The 23,962-nt window shown below is 39.3% G+C and overlaps 1 protein-coding gene across 1 annotated transcript in view; it reads left to right on the top strand.

Annotated features, from left to right (window-relative positions):
* Positions 1 to 4,896: 4,896 nt before the first annotated feature.
* anln (anillin, actin binding protein) overlaps positions 4,897 to 23,962 on the top strand; it is a gene marked incomplete at its 3' end in the record, with an annotated part of 89,714 nt that continues 70,648 nt past the window's right edge. Inside the window, exons 1-4 of the mRNA XM_034165529.1 lie at positions 4,897 to 5,177; positions 7,118 to 7,268; positions 19,677 to 20,120; positions 20,337 to 20,626. Of these exons, the coding sequence (XP_034021420.1) occupies positions 5,160 to 5,177; positions 7,118 to 7,268; positions 19,677 to 20,120; positions 20,337 to 20,626 (903 nt within the window). The remainder of the gene's footprint in view (positions 5,178 to 7,117; positions 7,269 to 19,676; positions 20,121 to 20,336; positions 20,627 to 23,962) is intronic.

The following is a 23,962-nucleotide window of genomic DNA, read 5'->3' as shown; positions in this document are numbered from 1 at the left end:
AACAGATGAGCTCACTGACTTACTGACTGCACCTGAATTGCCCCCATGGGGACTAAATAAATGATCAAATCAAATCAAAAATTAATTTAATTCCCCTTTGGGATAAATAAAGTTCCTCTTATGTTATTTTTACTCTTCTGTTGTGTCATTTAGCCTATATGTATGCAAGTGTGTGTATGCTGATTGATTATATATATTTGAGCAATCAGCATATATACACACACTGATCATCAATCTCTCTCTCACACACACACACACATATATATATATAAAATAGCCAAGTGGCTTCTGTGTGTGTGTGTGTGTGTGTGCATGTGCGTGCATGCGTATGGCTTGATCATGCAAAAACCAGGGAGAGGTTATCCCAGGCTTGATATCCAGGCAAGAACGGTATTTTAACACGTATTTTGCAAGCTTTTTTCCATGTGTGTTCACTCACCTATTTACTTCCGCATTGTTCGGTATGTCAGCAGCATTGCGACTGCGGCTCTGTGTCCCAACTGGTGGATGGCTTGTGGATGCTGCAAGGATTACTGAAAATTAGGAACAGCTATCATTCAGTTTACACGTTGTTAGTCTGTCACCAGTGATGCTGGTAACGTGTTACTCTATTCTGATCACTTTTTTTCAGTAGTGAGTAATCTAATGCTTTAATTGTTCCAAATCAGTAATCAGATTAAAGTTTTCTCCAAGTCACTGTGCATTACTATTATGTTTGTATTGTCGGTCGACCACAGCTTTAAAACAGATGTCCAGACAAGATGCGGCAGGATGTCTGAACTGTCCACTGTCAGTGAGCTACGAGCACAGAGCCGCATCCACTGTGCGGCAGCTCCAAGTTGAAAAAACAGTTGTCTCTCAAAGCACGGTGGCGCTCAGAGCTATGGTTTTACTAAGACATTTTTACATATTTGTTTTCTTTAAAACTCTGTGCTGCTCTTGTGCATGTCCTCGTTATAAACAGCTGATCCGCCATGCACAAATATGAATGTGTTTTTTTTCCCACAAAGTCTCTTTCTGAGGATGACATGATGTAAAAAATGCTGATAAAACTTTCTTACCTGCCAGTCTGGTCATGTTTTCTGCATAAATAACCTTCGATCTCTCAGGCGGCACTGTATTAAAACTGACATCATTGTGTAAAGGATCTTACCACGTGGGCTCAGGAACACTTCAGAAAAGCATCGTGAGTTAACACAGTTCGTCACTACATCTACAAGTGCAAGTTAAAACTCTACCATGCAAAGTGAAAGCCAAACATCAACAACATCCAGAAACACCGCTGCCTTCTCTGGGCCCGAGCTCATTTGAAATGGACAGACAGAAAGTGGAAAAATGTGCTGTGGTCTGATGAGTCCACATTTCAAATTGTTTTTGGAAATCATGGACGTCGTGTCCTCTGGACAAAAGAGGAAAAAGACCATCCAGATTGTTACCAGCACAAAGTTCAAAAGCCAGCATCTGTGATGGTATGGGGGTGTGTTAGTGCCCATGGCACGGACAACTTACACATCTGTGATGGCACCATCAATGCTGAAAGGTACATCCAGGTTTTGGAGCAACACATGCTGCCATCCAAGCAACGTCTTTTTCAGGGACATCCCTGCTTATTTCAGCAAGACAATGCCAAGCCACATTCTGCACGTGTTACAACAGCGTGGCTTTGTACTAAAAGAGTGCAGGTACTAGACTGGCCTGCCTGCAGTCCAGACCTGTCGCCCATTGAAAATGTGTGGCGCATTATGAAGCGCAAAATACAACAACGGAGACCCCGGACTGTTGAACAACTGAAGTCGTACATCAAGCAAGAAGCTTCAACAATTAGTGTCCTCATTTCCCAAAGGCTTATTGAGTGTTGTTAGAAGGAAAGGTGATGTAACACAGTGGTAAACATACCACTGTCCCAGCTTTTTAGAAACGTGTTGCAGGCATTCATTTCAAAATGAGCAAATATTTGCACAAAAACAATAAAGTTTATCAGTTTGAACATTAAATATCTTGTCTTTGTGGTGTATTCAATTGAATATAGGTTGAAGAGGATTTGAAAATCATTGTATTCTGTTTTTATTTACATTTTACACAACGTCCCAACTTCATTGGAATTGGGGTTGTATTTTGCATTTTTATGTATAATTATTTATTTATGTATTTATTTATTAGTATATATTTTTATGCATAATTATATGAAACTCATTGTTGAAGCAAAGTGATGCAAAGTTATACACATTTGGTCTATCATTTTTAAGGCATACTAAATGAATACAAAATAGTCTTCACATAAATTTATTTTCTCTCTCAAAGCTGAAAGGATGCATTACATGAACGTATTTATAACATATGTATTTATATATAACATATGAACATTATATTTCGCATTTAGTATGCATCTTCTGACCAACAGAAATAGATAGCAATCCTTCTCGAGCTGCACTTGCTCTTTGGATGCCATCACAGGCTCGTGGTGTTAATGTCACTGTCTTTTCCTTATCAAGTGGAGGTTTTCCACAGAACACACAGCTGCTCATTTGGACTGGACATGTTTCTGACTACCATAAAATAAACTCTTTTTAGAATGTATTCCTACATGACGTGATAGGATGGATGCTGGCCCCACATCCCAGGGTGCTGGATGATCCCCTGCCAATGACTCATCTCAGTAATGCACTTTGTTTTGATGCTACTCTGGTTTTCCTGTTTTTCTGTTTCTTCAGCTTGGTAAAACTTTGTAAAAGCCTTGTAACTGTTAGAATGACCTAAGCAGAGGGTCACCCCTCTGAGTCTGGTCTGCTTGAGGTTTCTTCCTAAAATCATCAGAGGGAGTTTTTCTTTACCACTGTCACCTGTGTTCTTGCTCTAGGGGTTGATAAGGTTAGACCTTGCTCGTGTGAAGCACCTTGACACAGCTTTGTTGTGATTTGTGTTCCTGCTTTTAAACTCAGATAAAACTGAAGTTATTGTACTTGGCCCCACAAATCTTAGAAACATGGTGTCTAACCAGATCCTTACTGTGGATGGCATTACCCTGACCTCTAGTAATACTGTGAGAAATCTTGGAGTCATTTTTGATCAGGATATGTCATTCAAAGTGCATATTAAACAAATATGTAAGACTGCTTTTTTTGCATTACGCAATATCTCTAAAATCAGAAAGGTCTTGTCTCAGAGTGATGCTGAAAAACTAATTCATGCATTTATTTCCTCTAGGCTGGACTATTGTAATTCATTATTATCAGGTTGTCCTAAAAGTTCCCTAAAAAGCCTTCAGTTAATTCAAAATGCTGCAGCTAGAGTACTGACAGGGACTAGAAGGAGAGAGCATATCTCACCCATATTGGCCTCTCTTCATTGGCTTCCTGTTAATTCTAGAATAGAATTTAAAATTCTTCTTCTTACTTATAAGGTTTTGAATAATCAGGTCCCTCTTATCTTAGGGACCTCGTAGTACCATATCACCCCAATAGAGCGCTTCGCTCTCAGACTGCAGGCTTACTTGTAGTTCCTAGGGTTTGTAAGAGTAGAATGGGAAGCAGAGCCTTCAGCTTTCAGGCTCCTCTCCTGTGGAACCAGCTCCCAATTCAGATCAGGGAGACAGACACCCTCTCTACTTTAAGATTAGGCTTAAAACTTTCCTTTTTGCTAAAGCTTATAGTTAGGGCTGGATCAGGTGACCCTGAACCATCCCTTAGTTATGCTGCTATAGACGTAGACTGCTGGGGGGTTCCCATGATGCACTGAGTGTTTCTTTCTCTTTTTGCTCTGTATGCACCACTCTGCATTTAATCATTAGTGATTGATCTCTGCTCCCCTCCACAGCATGTCTTTTTCCTGGTTCTCTCCCTCAGCCCCAACCAGTCCCAGCAGAAGACTGCCCCTCCCTGAGCCTGGTTCTGCTGGAGGTTTCTTCCTGTTAAAAGGGAGTTTTTCCTTCCCACTGTAGCCAAGTGCTTGCTCATAGGGGGTCGTTTTGACCGTTGGGGTTTTACATAATTATTGTATGGCCTTGCCTTACAATATAAAGCACCTTGGGGCAACTGTTTGTTGTGATTTGGCGCTATATAAATAAAATTGATTGATTGATTGATTTGGCACTATATAAATGAACAAAATTCAAACTAATTGAAATCTTACCAAAACTTTAATTGACTTTGAATTTACAAGAATAAAAGACCAGTGAAACATTAAATCATCAAATGAGCATTTTCAATGAAAGATCATGTGTTTAAAAAAAATTGTTTTGAATGTAGACAGTGAGAATGTTCACGCCTCTTCTGACGACTGAAATGAAAATTTGAATTTGTACAACAAAATTTATATACTCCCAGCTGGCAGGTTCTTAAGGAAGTACGATATTAAATAATAGACCTCTGACAAAAATGAATTATGCATTTGACTGAATTCTGTAAAACCAATGCAGTCAATGGACCCTTGATGTGGGACCATTTGAAGTGGGATGTATAGTGTTTTCAGTTGCCGAGGCGAACAATAAAATGTACTTTATTAATTTGATACATTTATGTCAAAATGAAAGCCAGCCTTAAACATCATGCAGCATATTTCAACAATGTAAGATTAAAAACAATAATAATGAGCCAAGAGATGTTTTTTTTTTTCCTGAAGTTAAAAATTATAAAGTTAGTTGCATATTCCATTGATATAATTTTCTATACTTTTAGTATGTTATTTCAGTGGTCTTTTAAAATCAAATCACGCACAAATTCAAACTATTGCAGTTAGTGATGGGTATATCTGTAAAAAAAAAAAAAAAAAATCGTGTTGACCAAGGCCAAAGATGCTTATAATAACGAAATCTGGCAACACCGAGTCTGCTCTGGGCTCGGCTGGAACACAGAGGAATGACAGTTTATTTTTTCCACGCGCAAATATGTGATCCGTAGCCCCACCCTGCGTTCCTCATTGGTTGTTGGTGGCTCCGGTCGGACCTGATTGCCCCGCCCTTCGACGGTCATTGGTTGTTGCCTGGTCCGCTAACGGGTGGATTCTGCGCAGTAGCGGCACCGCGGAAATTCAAATTTGAACAGAAGTTGTTTTGTGCAGAAGATAGACGTCGTTCTGTGAGCGAGCACCGAGCTGCGTGCCGCGCCCGGAAAACAGCACAAAAACAATTAAAGTGTTAGTTTAACACGGGAACTGCTTCCGGAATGGATCCTTTTACTGAGGTGAGTCGGTGTTAGCTAACGTTAGCTTAACTATGTGCTACATTAGGATCATGCTGACTTATTTTGCTGTCTTCTTAAATGACGTTTTAGACACATTAAATTTGACACAAAAGCCGACCTCCAATTCTCGGGTCAAGCAAAAATGATTATTGTCTTGATTGGTTAAGTTAAACTGCCACAGAGAACCGTGAAGGTTAAAAGTGACTTCACGCTGAATCAGGCTCTGAAGCTTGCTTCAGTTTGAGGATTCATTCAGCTGCTGGGCCATGAAACAATCACATATTCATCATGTCTCAGCCAGAATAAACCAGACTCCTGCGGTGATGTGTGTCAGAGCTGGAAGTTCTCCGACACTCTCTTATTTCTGCTTTTTCCTCTCGGTCAGGCTGAAGGTTTCGGTGGTCCGTTGAGCAGTTACTGTTCCTGTTCCAGGACTCGGGTCCTGGAGTGGTTCATTCCTGAGGAGTGATGTCAAACGCTGCCTCAGCTTTTCCGCGGGGTTTGGGGGAAGTGTTGAGACTTGTGGCAATGTTGGTGTGTGACAGAGAGACGAGCACACAGTAGTACTTTTAAATTTTGTTTATAATGGTGCAGTCATGTTCAACACTTTGCCGAAGTCGGTTCAGGATCGTTAACCTCCTGACATGCAGAGCTGTAATTTTGAGATAAGTCAGCTCATTATTCAACAGTGTTGTTTTTATTCAACTTTTAGTAACCTGATGCCATAAGTAGTGTCAGTGGTACTGTACAGTTTTCCTCATGTACTAATGAGTGAGGACTCCATTGTAAAGGTGAACGTATGATTGAATTCTGAATCTACAGACATACCTCAGGTATCCCAAATAAAGATTTGTTGTTATGAGCCATTCTTAAAAAAATGAGTATGAAAGAATGTTAACGCTTCCAAACAATTCCGCACTGCTTTAAGTACAAAATTCCTGTTTATGCATGAAAACTGGAGCGGGTGGCAACTGTTCCAGTACTGTAAGAAAACTGAGCGAGGACAACAGTAAATGGTTATTTTCTTGACTGAGTTATTACTTATTTTTGCGTTATTCCAGTTAATCTCCTTGTCTCTGAACTTGCAGAAAACACCTGAAAAATGATTCCACTTTCCAAGGACCATGCTGATGTTTCAGTGACTTTTTCTTATCTTTCTTCTCTGACACACAGTACAAGATCCCAAAGTATTCACATGGCAGTAAAAAGAACTCAGAAGGAAGGAATCATGATTAAAATAGTTGCCAACTAATTTAATAGTCAAGTAGTTGTTATCCGTCTAATATACGTGAAAACGCACAGCATATGGCAGAAACAACAAGAACAATGATATGTAACACTGTGCAGTCCAACACAACAGACACACAGCTCGACTGGATGACAGTGAACCCTTGATACATCTGTACTCCAGTCACCTGTTTTTGTACTGTTCCATTCCATTATGTTTTCTTTATTTAACAGTGAATATAGTCTATTTGACTCTCTTTACTTCTTATAGAATTGTTTTTTTTTTTTCTTTTCTTGTTTATGCACCAATAACACCAGATCAAATTCTTTGTATGTGTGAACTTACTTGGCAATAAATTCAATTCAGGTTCTGTTGCGAGGGGCAACTGAAAAGTTTTGAGCCTTAAAGAGGAAAAAGTAGGGTGTGGTTCTTCATCTTTTGCATTCTGAGAAACCAACATTTGTCAACATTGCACCCAGTCAGTCAAAGTTTCACACATTTTCCAGAAATGTTTCTCAGAATGCAAAAAAGATGGAGAACCACGCCTACCATTTCTGGATCAGACTCAAAACGTCTCAGTTGCCCCTCGTACTTTTGTCAGAGGTGTTGACTCAACTTTTTGTTTATATTTGAGGCACTTGATTTTTTTGTATTCATCATCCACATCCAGCCATCGGATTAACAAGTGAACACTTCATTTATCAACAAACAGAAACTGTTGGAGCGGACCCGGGCCCGCAGGGAGAACCTGCAGAAGAAGATGTCAGAGAGACCAACTGCAGCGAACAGACAGATGGTTAAAAGAGCCAGAGAGCCGCTGGCTGACACCAACAGTGTCATCAGTGAGCCGGTTATTGATAAAGGCAAGTTACAGTTTTTGTTATATTTTCTGTTGAACATTACAGTTTTTTTTTTGTTTGTTTTTTGTTTGTTTTTTTGGTATATAAAACGGGTGAAAATGAAAGTGATGAGCGCCATTTCCTGAATGAAACCGAAGCGGACAAACTACTTACACAAGCTGTGATTGGTCAGAAATTGAAACTCGGCTCTAATGAACCAGTTTTACGTGTGGTTAGAACACAGATTCCAGACATCAGCTTTGTGCACCGTGTGCGTTTCAGTAGGGAATTTGGAATGTATTTTCTGCATTGTAATCAAAGGTAAGCACAGTACAGTTAATATAATGAATAAGACATTGTTTCATAATGAAAGTGGAATGAAGACATAAAAAAAAAAACCATTGTGATCATCATGTGACGCTGCACACATTTCAGTGTCCGGGTAAGAATCTTTAAGAAATTATTTGATCCACTCACATCAATAGCTTTTTTGCTTGACCCTTATCGGTCCAGCAGTTTACATTATGCCGGAGCGGCTGCTGTTTTTTGAGAGTGGTTATCGGGAAAGTGCTCATTTCTCTGCATTGTCTCTACACTGCTTCTGCAGGGGCTCTGAAGCTAGAGCCAGCGAAGCAGTGCTTCGATCCATTGCTTCGCTGGTTCTCTGCTTCGCTCCTTTTCAGAAACGGCAGTTCTGCAATTTCTTCATTAACCCTCCTACAAGTCATTCAAAGATGTCAAATGTGAATCACCTTTGTGGGGATCAAAGTCACTAACTGGGACTCTTGTCTTGTTGCGAGCAAGAAATGAGAATTGTCCTCCGTTCCACACTGGAGTTTTACATGATGGTTCTCTGGGCTGGACTCGCTTCGGCACTGCGTAAACTGAAGCTGTCCATCAGGTAAATGAAATAGTAATAATAATGGTAATATCCTCTGTTTTGTGGGACTGCACAGCTCCAAACGCTGCGCGGCTCTCTGTCAACTAAAGTTGGAAAGATAGATTTTGGTCAGAATTAATGACTTCAAAGCAAATCGCCGTTTCAAATCAAATGACACCTCTTTCCAAACGTTGTAACACAAACGATGAACTTCAGTCGCCCAAACGTGCCCCCCCTCCCAAAATGAGACGTTCTCCATTCTTTATGAAGTACATTGATGTTGACGTGCAGCGCAGCCGGCTGCAAGAGCTCAGCTCAGAGATACGGAGTTACATTTGACTCATTAATTATTTCTGCCCAGAGATCAAGGATTCAGTGACCTATTTCATATTTAACTATTCAATCAGGGAAAGTCTGCATCATTGGCAGAAAATGGGAAATGTGTACAAAACATAGTTAACTTTTATTTCATCTCATATTTTGACATCACTGACCTGAAGCTTTGATTATTACATATAAAATTACAGAGAGACATAATGACTAAGGATAGGAGCTCTGTCTAGATACATTTAATTATAATAACTCTGCTAACGACCCCTTCGAATCTGAAAATGATCCTGATACCTTTTTCAGTGAGAATATTGTGAGACAGTGCAAATATTTTACAGAAGAACAATTCAAAAATTATAAAATCAATGATGAAAATTTTTCAATTATACATTTCAACAGCAGAAGTCTTTCTCGTAATCTGTCCACTATTAATGATTGTTTGAAAACATCCAAAAAACGTTTTTCAGTTATTGCAATTTCAGAAACATGGTTAAATGAGGATAATAAAGATCTGGTATATCTTGATGGTTATGAATTGTTCCTGGTTAATAGGCAGACGAGAAGGGGCGGAGGCGTTGCATTGTTTGTAAGGTCAGATTATAACTGTAAACTCTAACAACATGTCATTTTCAGTGGACAACATCATGGAATGTGTTACCATAGAAATTACATCTATAAACTCCAAAAACATAGTTGTTAGTTGCATTTACAGAGCTCCTGGGACAAATATTGACACCTTTGAAGACATTATCTTAGGAATGTACAACAAAATCAACAGAAATAAGCATTTATTTGTCTGTGGAGATTTCAATATAGATTTTTTTTAAACCCTCACAATCATCCACAAATTACCTCATTTATAAACACCTTGTACTGTTTAGGACTGTTTCCAACCATCATTCATCCTAGCAGAATAACTATGGACTCAACAACTCTCATTGACAATATTTTAACTAACGTTATATCCGGTAATCTTAGTGGGGGACTACTGGTCAGTGATATCAGTGATCACTTGCCAGTTTTCTCAGTCTTTGCATTGGAGGGTTGTTGTATGTATCAAAGCAATATCAAATTCATGAGTAGAAAAGTAACACCTGAAACAATTGATAATTTAAGGGAGGATTTATCAAGTCAGAATTGGTCAGATGTTTTTGTTGATGATGTTGACAGGTCATATGATGCTTTCATTTCCATTTTTTCCAGTTTGTATAATAAACACTGTCCTTTTGTTGACAAAATATATAGAAATCAATATAGCAACAAACCATGGATAACTAAGGGACTTCAGAGGGCATGTAAAAAGAAAAACGTACTATATAAACAATTCATAAAACTACGAACTAAGGAAGCTGAAAGTAAGTATAAAACATATAAGAATAAGTTAATCAATATCATGAGACTCAGTAAAAAAACATATTATAATGAGTTACTTGTCAAAAATAGAAATGACATCAAAAACACATGGAACATATTAAATGAAATAGTAAAAAAGAATAGAGTAACTAGAGATTATCCTTCATTTTTTCAGAGTAACAACTACATCACGATTGATAACGACGAGTCTATTGCTGAACACTTTAATGAATACTTCGTTAATGTGGGTAAAAATCTTGCCAGTAAGATTGATTCATCAACTAATAACTTCTGGGTAAATAATTCAACGTTTAACAAATCTGTTTCAATGTTCATTGGTGGTACTCATGAAAGGGAAATACTTGATCTGGTTCATGGTTCAAAAAGTAAGAAATCGACTGATTTTAATAATTTGGATATGGCTTTATTAAAAAAAGTTATTGATTGTATAGTAAAACCGTTCAATTATATTTGCAATATGTCACTAAGTACTGGTAAATTTCCTTTTCAAATGAAAATAGCCAAAGTAATTCCTCTGTTTAAAACTGGTGACAAATACACATTTTCTAATTATAGACCTATATCACTCCTGCCACAATTTTCCAAAATTTTGGAAAAAATATTTGCTAAAAGATTAAATGATTATTTACTGAAGCATAACATCATTTGTGAAGAACAATATGGATTCAGAAGGTCTCGAACTACATCACATGCTTTGATGGACTTTGTGGAAAGTATAGCAACTGCAATTGATAATAAACAATACACAATAGGTGTTTTTTTTTATTTACAGAAAGCGTTTGACACAATTAACCATGGAATACTATTAAGTAAACTGCAGAAATATGGAATCAGAGGTCTGGCATATGAATGGATAGCTAGTTATTTAGGCAGATTTCAGTATGTTCAATTCAATAATACAAATTCTGAACTCAGGGATGTCACATGTGGGGTGCCGCAGGGCTCAGTGCTGGGTCCTTTGTTGTTTATAATCTATATAAATGATATAAGTTGGGTGTCGAGTTCACTGAGATGTGTCCTTTTTGCGGATGATACAACTGTGTTCTGTAGCGGTGAAAATCTTGAACAGCTTCTGGACATAGTGGAGAAAGAACTGGAAAAATTTAAGGTTTGGTTTGACGCTAATAAGTTGTCACTCAACCTTGGGAAAACTAAATGTATTATATTTGGAAATAAACAGGCCTTACCGAGACATGTCCAGAGTCTGTTCCGATTGAGGGAATCCAGATATAGTTTAAGAGGTTGTGCAATTTTTATGAAACCACCAGTAAGAACAAATGTAAAGGGTTTTTGTGTGTCTGTGGTTGGGGTGAGGAAATGGAACAAATGTTCAACAGAGGTTAGAATGAGTAGTACCTTAGTGAGATTTAAGAAACTACTCAAAAAGAACATTATGTCTAAGTATCATAAAGAAGCAAATATAATTTGATTTATATGGAATGTTCAATTTATAAGTGGGACTTATTGTATATTTGAATGTGTGGGTATGTATATGCGTATGTAGATATATAGATATGGGTAGGTGTATATGTATATAAGTGACTGTGTATATGTATGTATACATTTATGTTTGTAAAGTATATACGTATGTATATTGGTATATGTGGCACAGCCCAAGCAGAGGGTCACCCCCAAGAGCCTGGTCTGCTTGAGGTTTCTTCCTTATAGGGAGTTTTTCCTCACCACAGTTGCCTAGTGCTTGCTCTGGGGGTTGGTAAGGTTAGTCCTTACCGGCGTAAAGTGACTTGATTTGACTTTCTTATGATCTGGTACTATATAAATATAATTATAAGTGAATAGTATATTGATGTGTATGTCTGTGTGTCGACATGTAGTAGTGAATTTATATTTATGTAAATATGACTGATTAGAATTGTTGGACTTGTACTAGCAGGGGTGGGCGCTAATAAGCTTTGCTTCAGCCCACACCCTTTCGGACTCACTAGTTTTGTCTGTTTGTTTGTGGAATTGTTCATTTTTTTCTATTTGAATATTTTGTGTGCCGAATTAAAACTTTGTCAAACTTGTCAAGTATGATATATGGGGTTATAGTGGTACCTTTAAAAAAAAAAAAAAAAAAAAAAAAAAAAAAAAAAAAAAAAAAAAAAAAAAAAATGGTGTCACTGTATACAAATTTTCTTGCTTTCAAAGATACACTTTTTGCCTTAAAAAAAAAAAAACTTTCTAGGGTTCTATCTTGTTTAGATATGACTGAGAACACTTTTTAAACTAAGAATTGTGTCTCAGGAATAGGGATTGGTATCGATAAGGTTTTATCATTATCGATTCAGTTCCTTATCGATACCTGCTGTGAATTGTTTGTGTACTAAAAGCAGGCTTTCTATGTCAATAACATTTTATTGAGTCTTAAAGTAAATAAACATGAAATTGGTCACTGGATCCTTGATCTCTGGACATAAATAGAACTAAAAATCTGTAGTTTTTCTCAAAAGCATTTCCTTTCAGACATTAATGGCATAAATGTCTCTCCGTACCTCTGAGCTGAGCTCAGTTGGCTGTGCTGCACGTTAACATCAATGTCATTCATCAATCAATCAATCAATCAATTTTTTTATATAGCGCCAAATCACAACAAACAGTTGCCCCAAGGCGCTTTATATTGTAAGGCAAGGCCATACAATAATTATGTTAAACCCCAACGGTCAAAACGACCCCCTGTGAGCAAGCACTTGGCTACAGTGGGAAGGAAAAACTCCCTTTTAACAGGAAGAAACCTCCAGCAGAACCAGGCTCAGGGAGGGGCAGTCTTCTGCTGGGACTGGTTGGGGCTGAGGGAGAGAACCAGGAAAAAGACATGCTGTGGAGGGGAGCAGAGATCGATCACTAATGATTAAATGCAGAGTGGTGCATACAGAGCAAAAAGAGAAAGAAACACTCAGTGCATCATGGGAACCCCCCAGCAGTCTACGTCTATAGCAGCATAACTAAGGGATGGTTCAGGGTCACCTGATCCAGCCCTAACTATAAGCTTTAGCAAAAAGGAAAGTTTTAAGCCTAATCTTAAAAGTAGAGAGGGTGTCTGTCTCCCTGATCTGAATTGGGAGCTGGTTCCACAGGAGAGGAGCCTGAAAGCTGAAGGCTCTGCCTCCCATTCTACTCTTACAAACCCTAGGAACTACAAGTAAGCCTGCAGTCTGAGAGCGAAGCGCTCTATTGGGGTGATATGGTACTACGAGGTCCCTAAGATAAGATGGGACCTGATTATTCAAAACCTTATAAGTAAGAAGAAGAATTTTAAATTCTATTCTAGAATTAACAGGAAGCCAATGAAGAGAGGCCAATATGGGTGAGATATGCTCTCTCCTTCTAGTCCCCGTTAGTACTCTAGCTGCAGCATTTTGAATTAACTGAAGGCTTTTTAGGGAACTTTTAGGACAACCTGATAATAATGAATTACAATAGTCCAGCCTAGAGGAAATAAATGCATGAATTAGTTTTTCAGCATCACTCTGAGACAAGACCTTTCTGATTTTAGAGATATGGCGTAAATGCAAAAAAGCAGTCCTACATATTTGTTTAATATGCGCTTTGAATGACATATCCTGATCAAAAATGACTCCAAGATTTCTCACAGTATTACTAGAGGTCAGGGTAATGCCATCCAGAGTAAGGATCTGGTTAGACACCATGTTTCTAAGATTTGTGGGGCCAAGTACAATAACTTCAGTTTTATCTGAGTTTAAAAGCAGGAAATTAGAGGTCATCCATGTCTTTATGTCTGTAAGACAATCCTGCAGTTTAGCTAATTGGTGTGTGTCCTCTGGCTTCATGGATAGATAAAGCTGGGTATCATCTGCGTAACAATGAAAATTTAAGCAATACCGTCTAATAATACTGCCTAAGGGAAGCATGTATAAAGTGAATAAAATTGGTCCTAGCACAGAACCTTGTGGAACTCCATAATTAACTTTAGTCTGTGAAGAAGATTCCCCATTTACATGAACAAATTGTAATCTATTAGACAAATATGATTCAAACCACCGCAGCGCAGTGCCTTTAATACCTATGGCATGTTCTAATCTCTGTAATAAAATTTTATGGTCAACAGTATCAAAAGCAGCACTGAGGTTCTAACAGAACAAGCACAGAGATGAGTCCACTGTCCGAGGCCATAAGAAGATCATTTGTAACATTCACTAATGCTGTTTCTGTACTATGATGAATTCTAAAACCTGACTGAAACTCTTCAAATAGACCATTCCTCTGCAGATGATCAGTTAGCTGTTTTACAACTACCCTTTCAAGAATTTTTGAGAGAAAAGGAAGGTTGGAGATTGGCCTATAATTAGCTAAGATAGCTGGGTCAAGTGATGGCTTTTTAAGTAATGGTTTAATTACTGCCACCTTAAAAGCCTGTGGTACATAGCCAACTAACAAAGATAGATTGATCATATTTAAGATCAAAGCATTAAATAATGGTAGGGCTTCCTTGAGCAGCCTGGTAGGAATGGGGTCTAATAAACATGTTGATGGTTTGGATGAAGTAACTAATGAAAATAACTCAGACAGAACAATCGGAGAGAAAGAGTCTAACCAAATACAGGCATCACTGAAAGCAGCCAAAGATAACGATACGTCTTTGGGATGGTTATGAGTAATTTTTTCTCTAATAGTTAAAATTTTGTTAGCAAAGAAAGTCATGAAGTCATTACTAGTTAAAGTTAATGGAATACTCAGCTCAATAGAGCTCTGACTCTTTGTCAGCCTGGCTACAGTGCTGAAAAGAAACCTGGGGTTGTTCTTATTTTCTTCAATTAGTGATGAGTAGAAAGATGTCCTAGCTTTACGGAGGGCTTTTTTATAGAGCAACAGACTCTTTTTCCAGGCTAAGTGAAGATCTTCTAAATTAGTGAGACGCCATTTCCTCTCCAACTTACGGGTTATCTGCTTTAAGCTACGAGTTTGTGAGTTATACCACGGAGTCAGGCACTTCTGATTTAAAGCTCTCTTTTTTAGAGGAGCTACAGCATCCAAAGTTGTCTTCAATGAGGATGTAAAACTATTGACGAGATACTCTATCTCACTTACAGAGTTTAGGTAGCTACTCTGCACTGTGTTGGTATATGGCATTAGAGAACATAAAGAAGGAATCATATCCTTAAACCTAGTTACAGCGCTTTCTGAAAGACTTCTAGTGTAATGAAACTTATTCCCCACTGCTGGGTAGTCCATCAGAGTAAATGTAAATGTTATTAAGAAATGATCAGACAGAAGGGAGTTTTCAGGGAATACTGTTAAGTCTTCTATTTCCATACCATAAGTCAGAACAAGATCTAAGATATGATTAAGTGGTGGGTGGACTCATTTACTTTTTGAGCAAAGCCAATAGAGTCTAATAATAGATTAAATGCAGTGTTGAGGCTGTCATTCTCAGCATCTGTGTGGATGTTAAAATCGTCCCACTATAATTATCTTATCTGAGCTAAGCACTAAGTCAGACAAAAGGTCTGAAAATTCACAGAGAAACTCACAGTAATGACCAGGTGGACGATAGATAATAACAAATAAAACTGGTTTTTGGGACTTCCAATTTGGATGGACAAGACTAAGAGTCAAGCTTTCAAATGAATTAAAGCTCTGTCTGGGTTTTGATTAATTAATAAGCTGGAATGGAAGATTGCTGCTAATCCTCCTCCTCGGCCCGTGCTACGAGCATTCTGACAGTTAGTGTGACTCGGGGGTGTTGACTCATTTAAACTAACATATTCATCCTGCTGTAACCAGGTTTCTGTAAGGCAGAATAAATCAATATGTTGATCAATTATTATATCATTTACCAACAGGGACTTAGAAGAGAGAGACCTAATGTTTAATAGACCACATTTAACTGTTTTAGTCTGTGGTGCAGTTGAAGGTGCTATATTATTTTTTCTTTTTGAATTTTTATGCTTAAATAGATTTTTGCTGGTTATTGGTAGTCTGGGAGCAGGCACCGTCTCTACGGGGATGGGGTAATGAGGGGATGGCAGGGGGAGAGAAGCTGCAGAGAGGTGTGTAAGACTACAACTCTGCTTCCTGGTCCCAACCCTGGATAGTCACGGTTTGGAGGATTTAAGAAAATTGGCCAGATTTCTAGAAATGAGAGCTGCTCCATCCAAAGTGGGATGGATGCCGTCTCTCCTAACAAGACCAGGTTTTCCCCAGAAGCTTTGCCAATTATCTATGAAGCCCACCTCATTTTTTGGACACCACTCAGACAGACAGCAATTCAAGGAGAACATGCGGCTAAACATGTCACTCCCGGTCTGATTGGGGAGGGGCCCAGAGAAAACTACAGAGTCCGACATTGTTTTTGCAAAGTTACACACCGATTTAATGTTAATTTTAGTGACCTCCGATTGGCGTAACCGGGTGTCATTACTGCCGACGTGAATTGCAATCTTACCAAATTTACGCTTAGCCTTAGCCAGCAGTTTCAAATTTCCTTCAATGTCGCCTGCTCTGGCCCCCGGAAGACAATTGACTATGGTTGCTGGTGTCGCTAACTTCACATTTCGCAAAACAGAGTCGCCAATAACCAGAGTTTGATCCTCGGCGGGTGTGTCGTCCAGTGGGGAAAAACGGTTAGAGATGTGAACGGGTTGGCGGTGTACACGGGGCTTCTGTTTAGGGCTACGCTTCCTCCTCACAGTCACCCAGTCAGCCTGCTTTCCCGGCTGCTCGGGATCTGCCAGGGGGTAACTAACGGCGGCTAAGCTACCTTGGTCCGCACCGACTACAGGGGCCTGGCTAGCTGTAGAATTTTCCACGGTGCGGAGCCGAGTCTCCAATTCGCCCAGCCTGGCCTCCAAAGCTACGAATAAGCTACACTTATTACAAGTACCGTTACTGCTAAAGGAGGCCGAGGAATAACTAAACATTTCACACCCAGAGCAGAAAAGTGCGGGAGAGACAGGAGAAGCCGCCATGCTAAATCGGCTAAGAGCTAGTAGCTACGCTAAGCTAGCGGATTCCTAAAAACACGCAAAGTGAATAATGTGTAAATAATTTAGAGGTGATTCAGCAGAAGGAGTGCTTTAGTTAAGGCACGTAAAGATTACACTGGGAAACAAATCGTAATCTAGATAACTAGATCAATCTAACTGCGCAGATTAAACAGCTAACAGATACAGAAAAACACCGCTGTGCTCCGGAACAGGAAGTGATACAATACCGCAGTGAGAGCCAACCACCAGTAGAGGCAAGCAAGGAGTGACTTCATAAACCGACGTCTCATTTTGGGAGGAAAAAACATTTTAGTCTGTTGTAGTTTGGTGTCTGTGTTCCAACGTTTGGAAACAGGTGTCATTTGATTTAAAACGGCGATTCACTTTGAAGTTATTAATTCCGGCCGGACTTGCCTGCAACAAGACAAGAGTCCCAGTTAGTGACTTTAATTAGCACAAAAGTGACTCACAACTTGCCGCTTCTGAAAAACAGGGAAGCAATGAACCAATGAAGCAGTGGGTCGAAGCATTGCTTCATTGCTTCAAGAACAGCCGTTGCAGAAGCGGTTGATTACAGACCTGCTGCAGGATCTGCAATCAGCGTAGAGAAATGATCGTTTTCCCAATATAACACCCTCAAAAACAACGGCCGCTCTGACGGACCGATAAGGGAATCGTTAAGCAAAAAGACTATTGATATCGGTGGATTGAATCATTTCTTAACAATTCTCGCAAAAAAGAGGTTTCTCGATAGCCAACCCTTGCGTGCCACCTGAAGAACTCTGGTGCCCCCCAGGGGGTGCGCGCCCCTTAGTTTGAAAACCACTGATATAGATCATAATAATGATAATAATAGTAATAGCGTGTATATGATGACAAGAACCTTAACCATTTATAATTACATTAAGACAGTAAACTGACACTAAAAAAATTACGTAATTGAGAGGAAATCAAAGGGTCGAGTTGTTCTATAAATTGTTGAGGTCTAAGGGTTTAAAAACATTCTGGGCTCACACACCATTCCAAATCATTATAGAAACGTTGCACAATTTATTACCACCCTTAAAAAAAAATGTCAGCTACTTATTTTATAAACATGACCCAATCTAGAGCCCGTGGATCCCCACAGACAACACACTAGTGACAGTTATAATAAGGAACAGAATGTGCTGTGTGGTAAGATTTTTTGGCTGATCATTGAGGACACTACAAACGGAATGCAAGAAATCCTAGTTTTGTGCAGTGAGTAAGAAGTTTTTTTTTTTCTATTTTACTGTATTCCTTTAACTTACTTAAACAGTCATTGTATAAACCGTATATTTGCATTCACCGGATAACAGCAAAAGTCCCAATGCTTTTGTATACTTTTCCATGTAATAAACACAGTATATACCAGATTTTGTATAATGGATTTTTGCTCACATTGGACAAAACGGTCCTGTCCCATCACAATGGATTTCCATTAAAATCTCACATGTACCAGACAGAGCAGTCTGGATGTGCCCAGTAACAGAGGTGTGAAATGAAGTTCAGCACTGATACTCATCAATTCGAGGAAAGTGGGTACCATATAGAATACAACAGATGTTTACTGGGCACTACAATCTTGTTTGAGGGTGGGCGATAGAGTTAAAATGAAAACGTATGTGCTACTTCGGGGACAGTCACATTATTGGCCAGCCACTCGTCTGGCTCATTATTTACATTAAATCTTGCAAAAACTTACTGACACACCCTCTCTTATTTGCATCTTCTAACTTTCTCCACTGGGAACTGAAAAAACTGCACTTTACGACAGCTTCGGAGATTGCAGCCAAAAACTAAACTGTACACCATCTTTTCATGTTAAGTGAGGCTGTGTTTATGTTGTGCAACGGCAGGTGTCCCTGGAAGTGGTCAAATCACACGATATCACACACGATATCACACAGGGGTTCAAACGAGACACAGTAGGAGACTGGCTGTGTAAACTATACATTAATGATAGTAAATAAATACTAATTCAAATATTTAACTTCTGTGTAGCTATTTAAAAGTGTAAAATGGGCTTAATGGCAAAAACAACCCTTAGAAACCTTGGCGTTATTTTTGATGAAGGAATGTCTCTTGCTCAGCACACAAGCAAGCTTGTGAAGAATTGCTTCTTTCAACTGCGAAAAATCGCCAAACTTAAACAGTTGGTGTCACAGAAAGAATTAGAGGAAATCATCCATGCCTTTGTCTCCACATGGTTGGACTATTGCAACAGCCTGTTCACTTGCCTGGGTAAGAAGGAGATAAATCGGTTGCAGTATGTCCAGAACTCTGCTGCGAGGCTTCTGACCCGCACCAATAGGAGAACCCACATCACGCCTATCTTGGAATCCCTCCACTGGCTCCCTGTTGCCTCCAGAATTAATTTTAAAAACTTGGTTTTGACTTTCAGAGCACTACATGGACAGGCTCCTGATTACATTGCTGACTTGATTCAGCCTTACACCTCAGCCCGCAGCCTCAGATCTTTAGGTCAGAACCTGTTGATGGTTCCTCAACTTGCTTTAAAACTCGAGGAGACCGATCTTTTAAAGCCGTAGCGCCTCGACTCTGGAACGAACTCCCTCTGTCCCTGCGATCCCTGGACTCTGTTGAGATGTTCAAAAAGCAACTAAAGACTCTACTTTTTAAACAGGCTTTTCATGGCCAATAATTTTTTAGTACTGAGTGTGTATTTTTATTGTTTTACCTTGTAAAGCCCTTTGTGACCCCTGTCTGCGAAAAGCGCTATATAAATAAAGTTTACTTCCTAGTTTACTTACTTAAATGATGTATGCAGAAATACCCCCCCCCCCAGGTTATTGTTCTTTGTGATGGCTCACTGCAGATGTCACCAACAAATATTTTTTTTCTGCTCCTTTCTCACAGAAACACAGGCAGCTTCTAAGCCTTCTCCCTCCAAGAGAAGGTACTCTGAGGAAAATATCCAGCCGGTCCCAGAGGAGAACCAAGAACCACTGATGACACGACCTGCGGCTCTCATGCTTCAGGATCCTCTTACAGTCAAAAAAACCCCGACAGGACTACCAAAAATCTGCCCTTCATCCTCCATGGGAAGAACTGTTAATCAGCCCGCCATCCAGTCCCCAACAGAGCAGCTTCAAACTCCACAACCAGACCCAGAAACGGCTGCTCTGAGTCCTGCACCTGCTGTTTCAAGCAGCAGGGAAGCAGAAATGTTGCCTGCCGGTTCAGCCCGGCAGAGAAAGGAGGAGGATGTGGTAGAAGGCTCAGCACTGTCTGCTACTGCTGCTGGGATGAAGACTCGCCTCCAGAGACTTGCAGAGCAGAGAAAGTGTTGGGATGGAGATGGTAGAGTTATTTATTTTTGGTCAGCATGTCAGAATTTTTTTAGTTTGCTTTATTTTGTCAGATGTTTTCTCAATAATCTGCTCTCTTTGATTAACAGTCATGACACAAATGTGATCTGAATTTTAAACATCTCAGTTTGAAATAGGCAGATTTTAAAATCAGGACGTGAGCATTCACAAGATGTTGTTCCTGACTAAATGGACACCTTTTTTACAGTCTTCTCAGGCTCGCATGAGGCCGTTTCAGACTGCACTCCTCTGACTATGATGAAAAGACAAGTTGATGCCCCACCAGCTGCTGTCATTACCCCATCATCAGAAGCTCCACTAGGCAGGAGAGGCAGGCTGGCAAACCTGGCTGCCACCATTGGATCCTGGGAGGACAACCTTAGCCATGTAGCTGTTCCCAAAGCAAACACACAAGGGAAGTTTACTCCAACCTCTGGTCCCAAGTTTGCCTGCAGAGATACAAGTGTGGCTGTGAGCAGTAAACCACGTGAGGCTCAGGTCAGTGGTGTCTCTTACAGACTCTGATCGTAACAAATGATCACTTAAAATCACAAAAAGTTTTTTCATCCCAGGCATTCACAAATTTTGCTCAGGTATGAGAAGACACAAAAATAATCCATATGTGCGTAGAGGCGATTGAGATTTATGACTAAATACTGCATTTTCAGCCCCCCCCTTATTCTTAAATGGTCATGAGGCATATTTTGAAGCAACGCTCATATGAAAAAAAATTCCTGCATTATCTGAGGCCACAAGATGGCACCATCAACACGTGATAAGTTCAGGGTTGTGAAAACTCCAAGGATCCAAGGAATTCCTTACATTTCGTCGTGGTGTGTGGGTGTGGGTGCTAGTATTGTACTCTGTAATTGTGATCGTCACTTAGTTTTTAAAATGCCTATCACAAAGCTTTTTTTTTTTTAATTTTTTTTTTTTTACAACGTACAAGTTTTATTATAAATCCACGGACACAGATCCATGTCCGCGGAACTCTGCTGAGAAAAATACCTCACTCAAAGTGTGGCTGTTAGAACAGTTGTAAAGTGGGGGTGGTTGGTTGCTATGGCAACGCTGTGTGCCTGCTCCAAAACACTGTTCTTAAGCTAAGAGTAGCATGTGGACATCTCATACTTTTAGAGCTATCAAGGTTTTAAAAGGAGAATGTTGTGGCGTGTCTGTCACAAGCGACATTGGACAGAGGGAAGATGGCAAGAAAGACTGTGTGAAAACGTTTAATAAGGACAAGAATCTGCGGAATTGGCGCTGCCTTGAATTTAAAGTATTAATGAACCTATCTGAAAGACAGAAGAAACGGGAAAAGTGAACTGCATCTTGTACCATCAGAAAACATAAGAATTTTGTTTCACTGGAAAGTAAATGTGCTGTTCAAACAGGATTTCAGACAAGAATACACAGACTTGATTTCATTGGGAAAAAAAGACATTGTGCCTTTGAATGGATTAGAGTATAAGAATAAGTGACTTTTTTACTATAAAGTATGTCATTAATATTTTACCATGGTTTAATATTCTACAAGCTTTAGCTGTGGTTTTTGAAATGCTTTAACAGTCTTTTTGTCTTTTTAGTCTTCATGAGTTTCATGTAGTTTAATTGTTCTGAGTTAATGTATAATTTGGTTCACAACTAAAAGGAAAATCATTTCAGGTCCTACTTCCATGTCATATTCTGCTATTTCAAAATTATCTTTGACTGTTCAAATTAAGGTTGCGACTGATCTGATCCAATATCGGCTTCTGATACCAACATAATTCAAGTATTGGAAAATATCGATCCATCCTGCTGCCTTTTCTGATACTGGAGAAAGCCACGTCTGTGAAACCTCTCAACTGCTGCTGCTTGCTCTCTGCTCTGTTTACTGCTCAGCATGAGGAGGGGAGGGGGAGGTTTCTGAGCTGAAGCTGAGCTGTTTCTTCCGTGCACCGCAGCAGAGGGTTTTAAACCACGGGTAGCTGCAAGTTACTGCCCGGCTCTCTGGTTCAAATTGTCTGTACTGCCAAGCACAGATTTTTTGAAAAATGAACTGAATTGTTTCTGAAAAAAAATCAGCCACTTCAGCGTCCCACGGCTGTAAAACAAGGTCAGGAGCAGAGCTGAACAGAGCTTCACTTTCTCTCCACTGAATGGCAAAAAAAAAAAAAAAAAAAAAAAACTCAATCAGAATTCTTCAGTATTAAATCAGTTCGTTGTGTGAGTGTCTCTGGTGATACATTGAGAAATTTACGGTTTATTTTACAGTTGAAAGGCTTCGTGTTTCCAAAGTGTTTGAAGTTTGTTCAGCAGGAAAATGGTGACAATCAGCAGTTTCACAGATAAAGTTAAACATTTACAACTATTAGGCCTCATTTATACTTTGGAAAGTAACAGTATCAGATACAATACAACACTCAAGTTCTTGAGCAAGAAACATTTCACCATTTGACACCAATTACACACATAAACTGTACTGCACTGACATTATCTTCAGACACAGACCCTGGTGTTCACAGTGACACCGACCTTAACAGAACAGAAAACATCACCACATTTAGACTCTTTAAAAATATAGAAACATTCCTCAATTGACATAAGAACATTATGTACATATGACAATGTTCACATCACCTTCCAAAAAAGTGAGTGAGTAAGAAAGAAAGAGAAGCGACTCACCTCAAGAGGTGAAGGGCTGCCAACAGTCAAATCAAATCCATAGCCGAGACTCGATACAGAAAACTTTTCTTCAAATCCTCACTGAACATTGTCCCCTTTATACCAGTCGTCCTGCTGCGAACTATTCAGTGAAGCGGTTCGCGTTTTTTTTTTTTTTTTTTTTCTTCTCACAGACCTGAGCGCAATGTGCGACCACATGCCTCCATAAAACACAAACTCAAAACTCAAACAGACTGGGTTCCATTTGTAAGAAATGATGCTGGGAGCAGGTTTTTGTTGGCATTATGCTGCTTCTTTTCCACCTACCAAACTTCGAGCCGACGTGAGCGCCACCAGTGTGTGGCAGTTTGTGGTTGCTCCTGTATCCCAGGTTCCCCTCACCTCCCAAAAACTGTCTCAAAGTTCTTCAACTTACTCCAGTGGGGCTTTTGTTTCCACCAAAAACAGCAGCACTTTAATGAATCCAGGGGTGAAAATTCTATCGCGGGTCACCCCACCCAAGCCATTAAATTTGGCGATGGTGACTGGCCAAATATTTATTTTTCCTCAGCAACCACACACAATTGGTCCAGGGGTGAAAATTCTATCGCCCCCAAGCCATTAAATTTGGTGACGCTGATGTGTCAAATATTTATTTTTTCCGTAGCAACATACAGAATTGGTCATTTTGTCTGTGCAAATTCACTATTGAATGAGAGTCAGATGGTGGAAATGTTTAAATAATTCAGATTACATGTAGGCACATATTATTAAGTAAAACTGACATTGATAATACTTAAAAAAAAAAAAAAAAAAAAAAAAAAAAAAAATTAGAATTTTTCTCCGCATCTGGGAGGGTGGTGCCCGAGCACCTCCTATGGGCAGATCGCCACTACTACTAACTTTGTGTGTGTGTGTGTTGCGTACTGTAACGTTGATTAGCGCATAAACATTTGCTTTGTGTTGTGGTGTTTGTTATAAATAATTGAACTCATTTTGCTTATTGCTGCATGAAGCAATAAGATTCAAGATTTCTTTATTGTCATTTCATCTCGTGAAAGGAACAAAGTATAATGAAATGTCATTGCCACTGTCTCCACGTAAAAACAAAGATGAATAAAAATAAAATGGCAAATATGTGTGTGTACAATTTACAGGGTGGAAACATGAATATATAAAGTAATGGAT

Source organism: Thalassophryne amazonica, unplaced genomic scaffold (genome assembly GCF_902500255.1).
Source record: "Thalassophryne amazonica unplaced genomic scaffold, fThaAma1.1, whole genome shotgun sequence".
Lineage (NCBI taxonomy): Eukaryota > Metazoa > Chordata > Actinopteri > Batrachoidiformes > Batrachoididae > Thalassophryne > Thalassophryne amazonica.
Note: the sequence above shows the minus strand (reverse complement) of the source record. Positions and strands in the feature narration are given on the sequence as shown.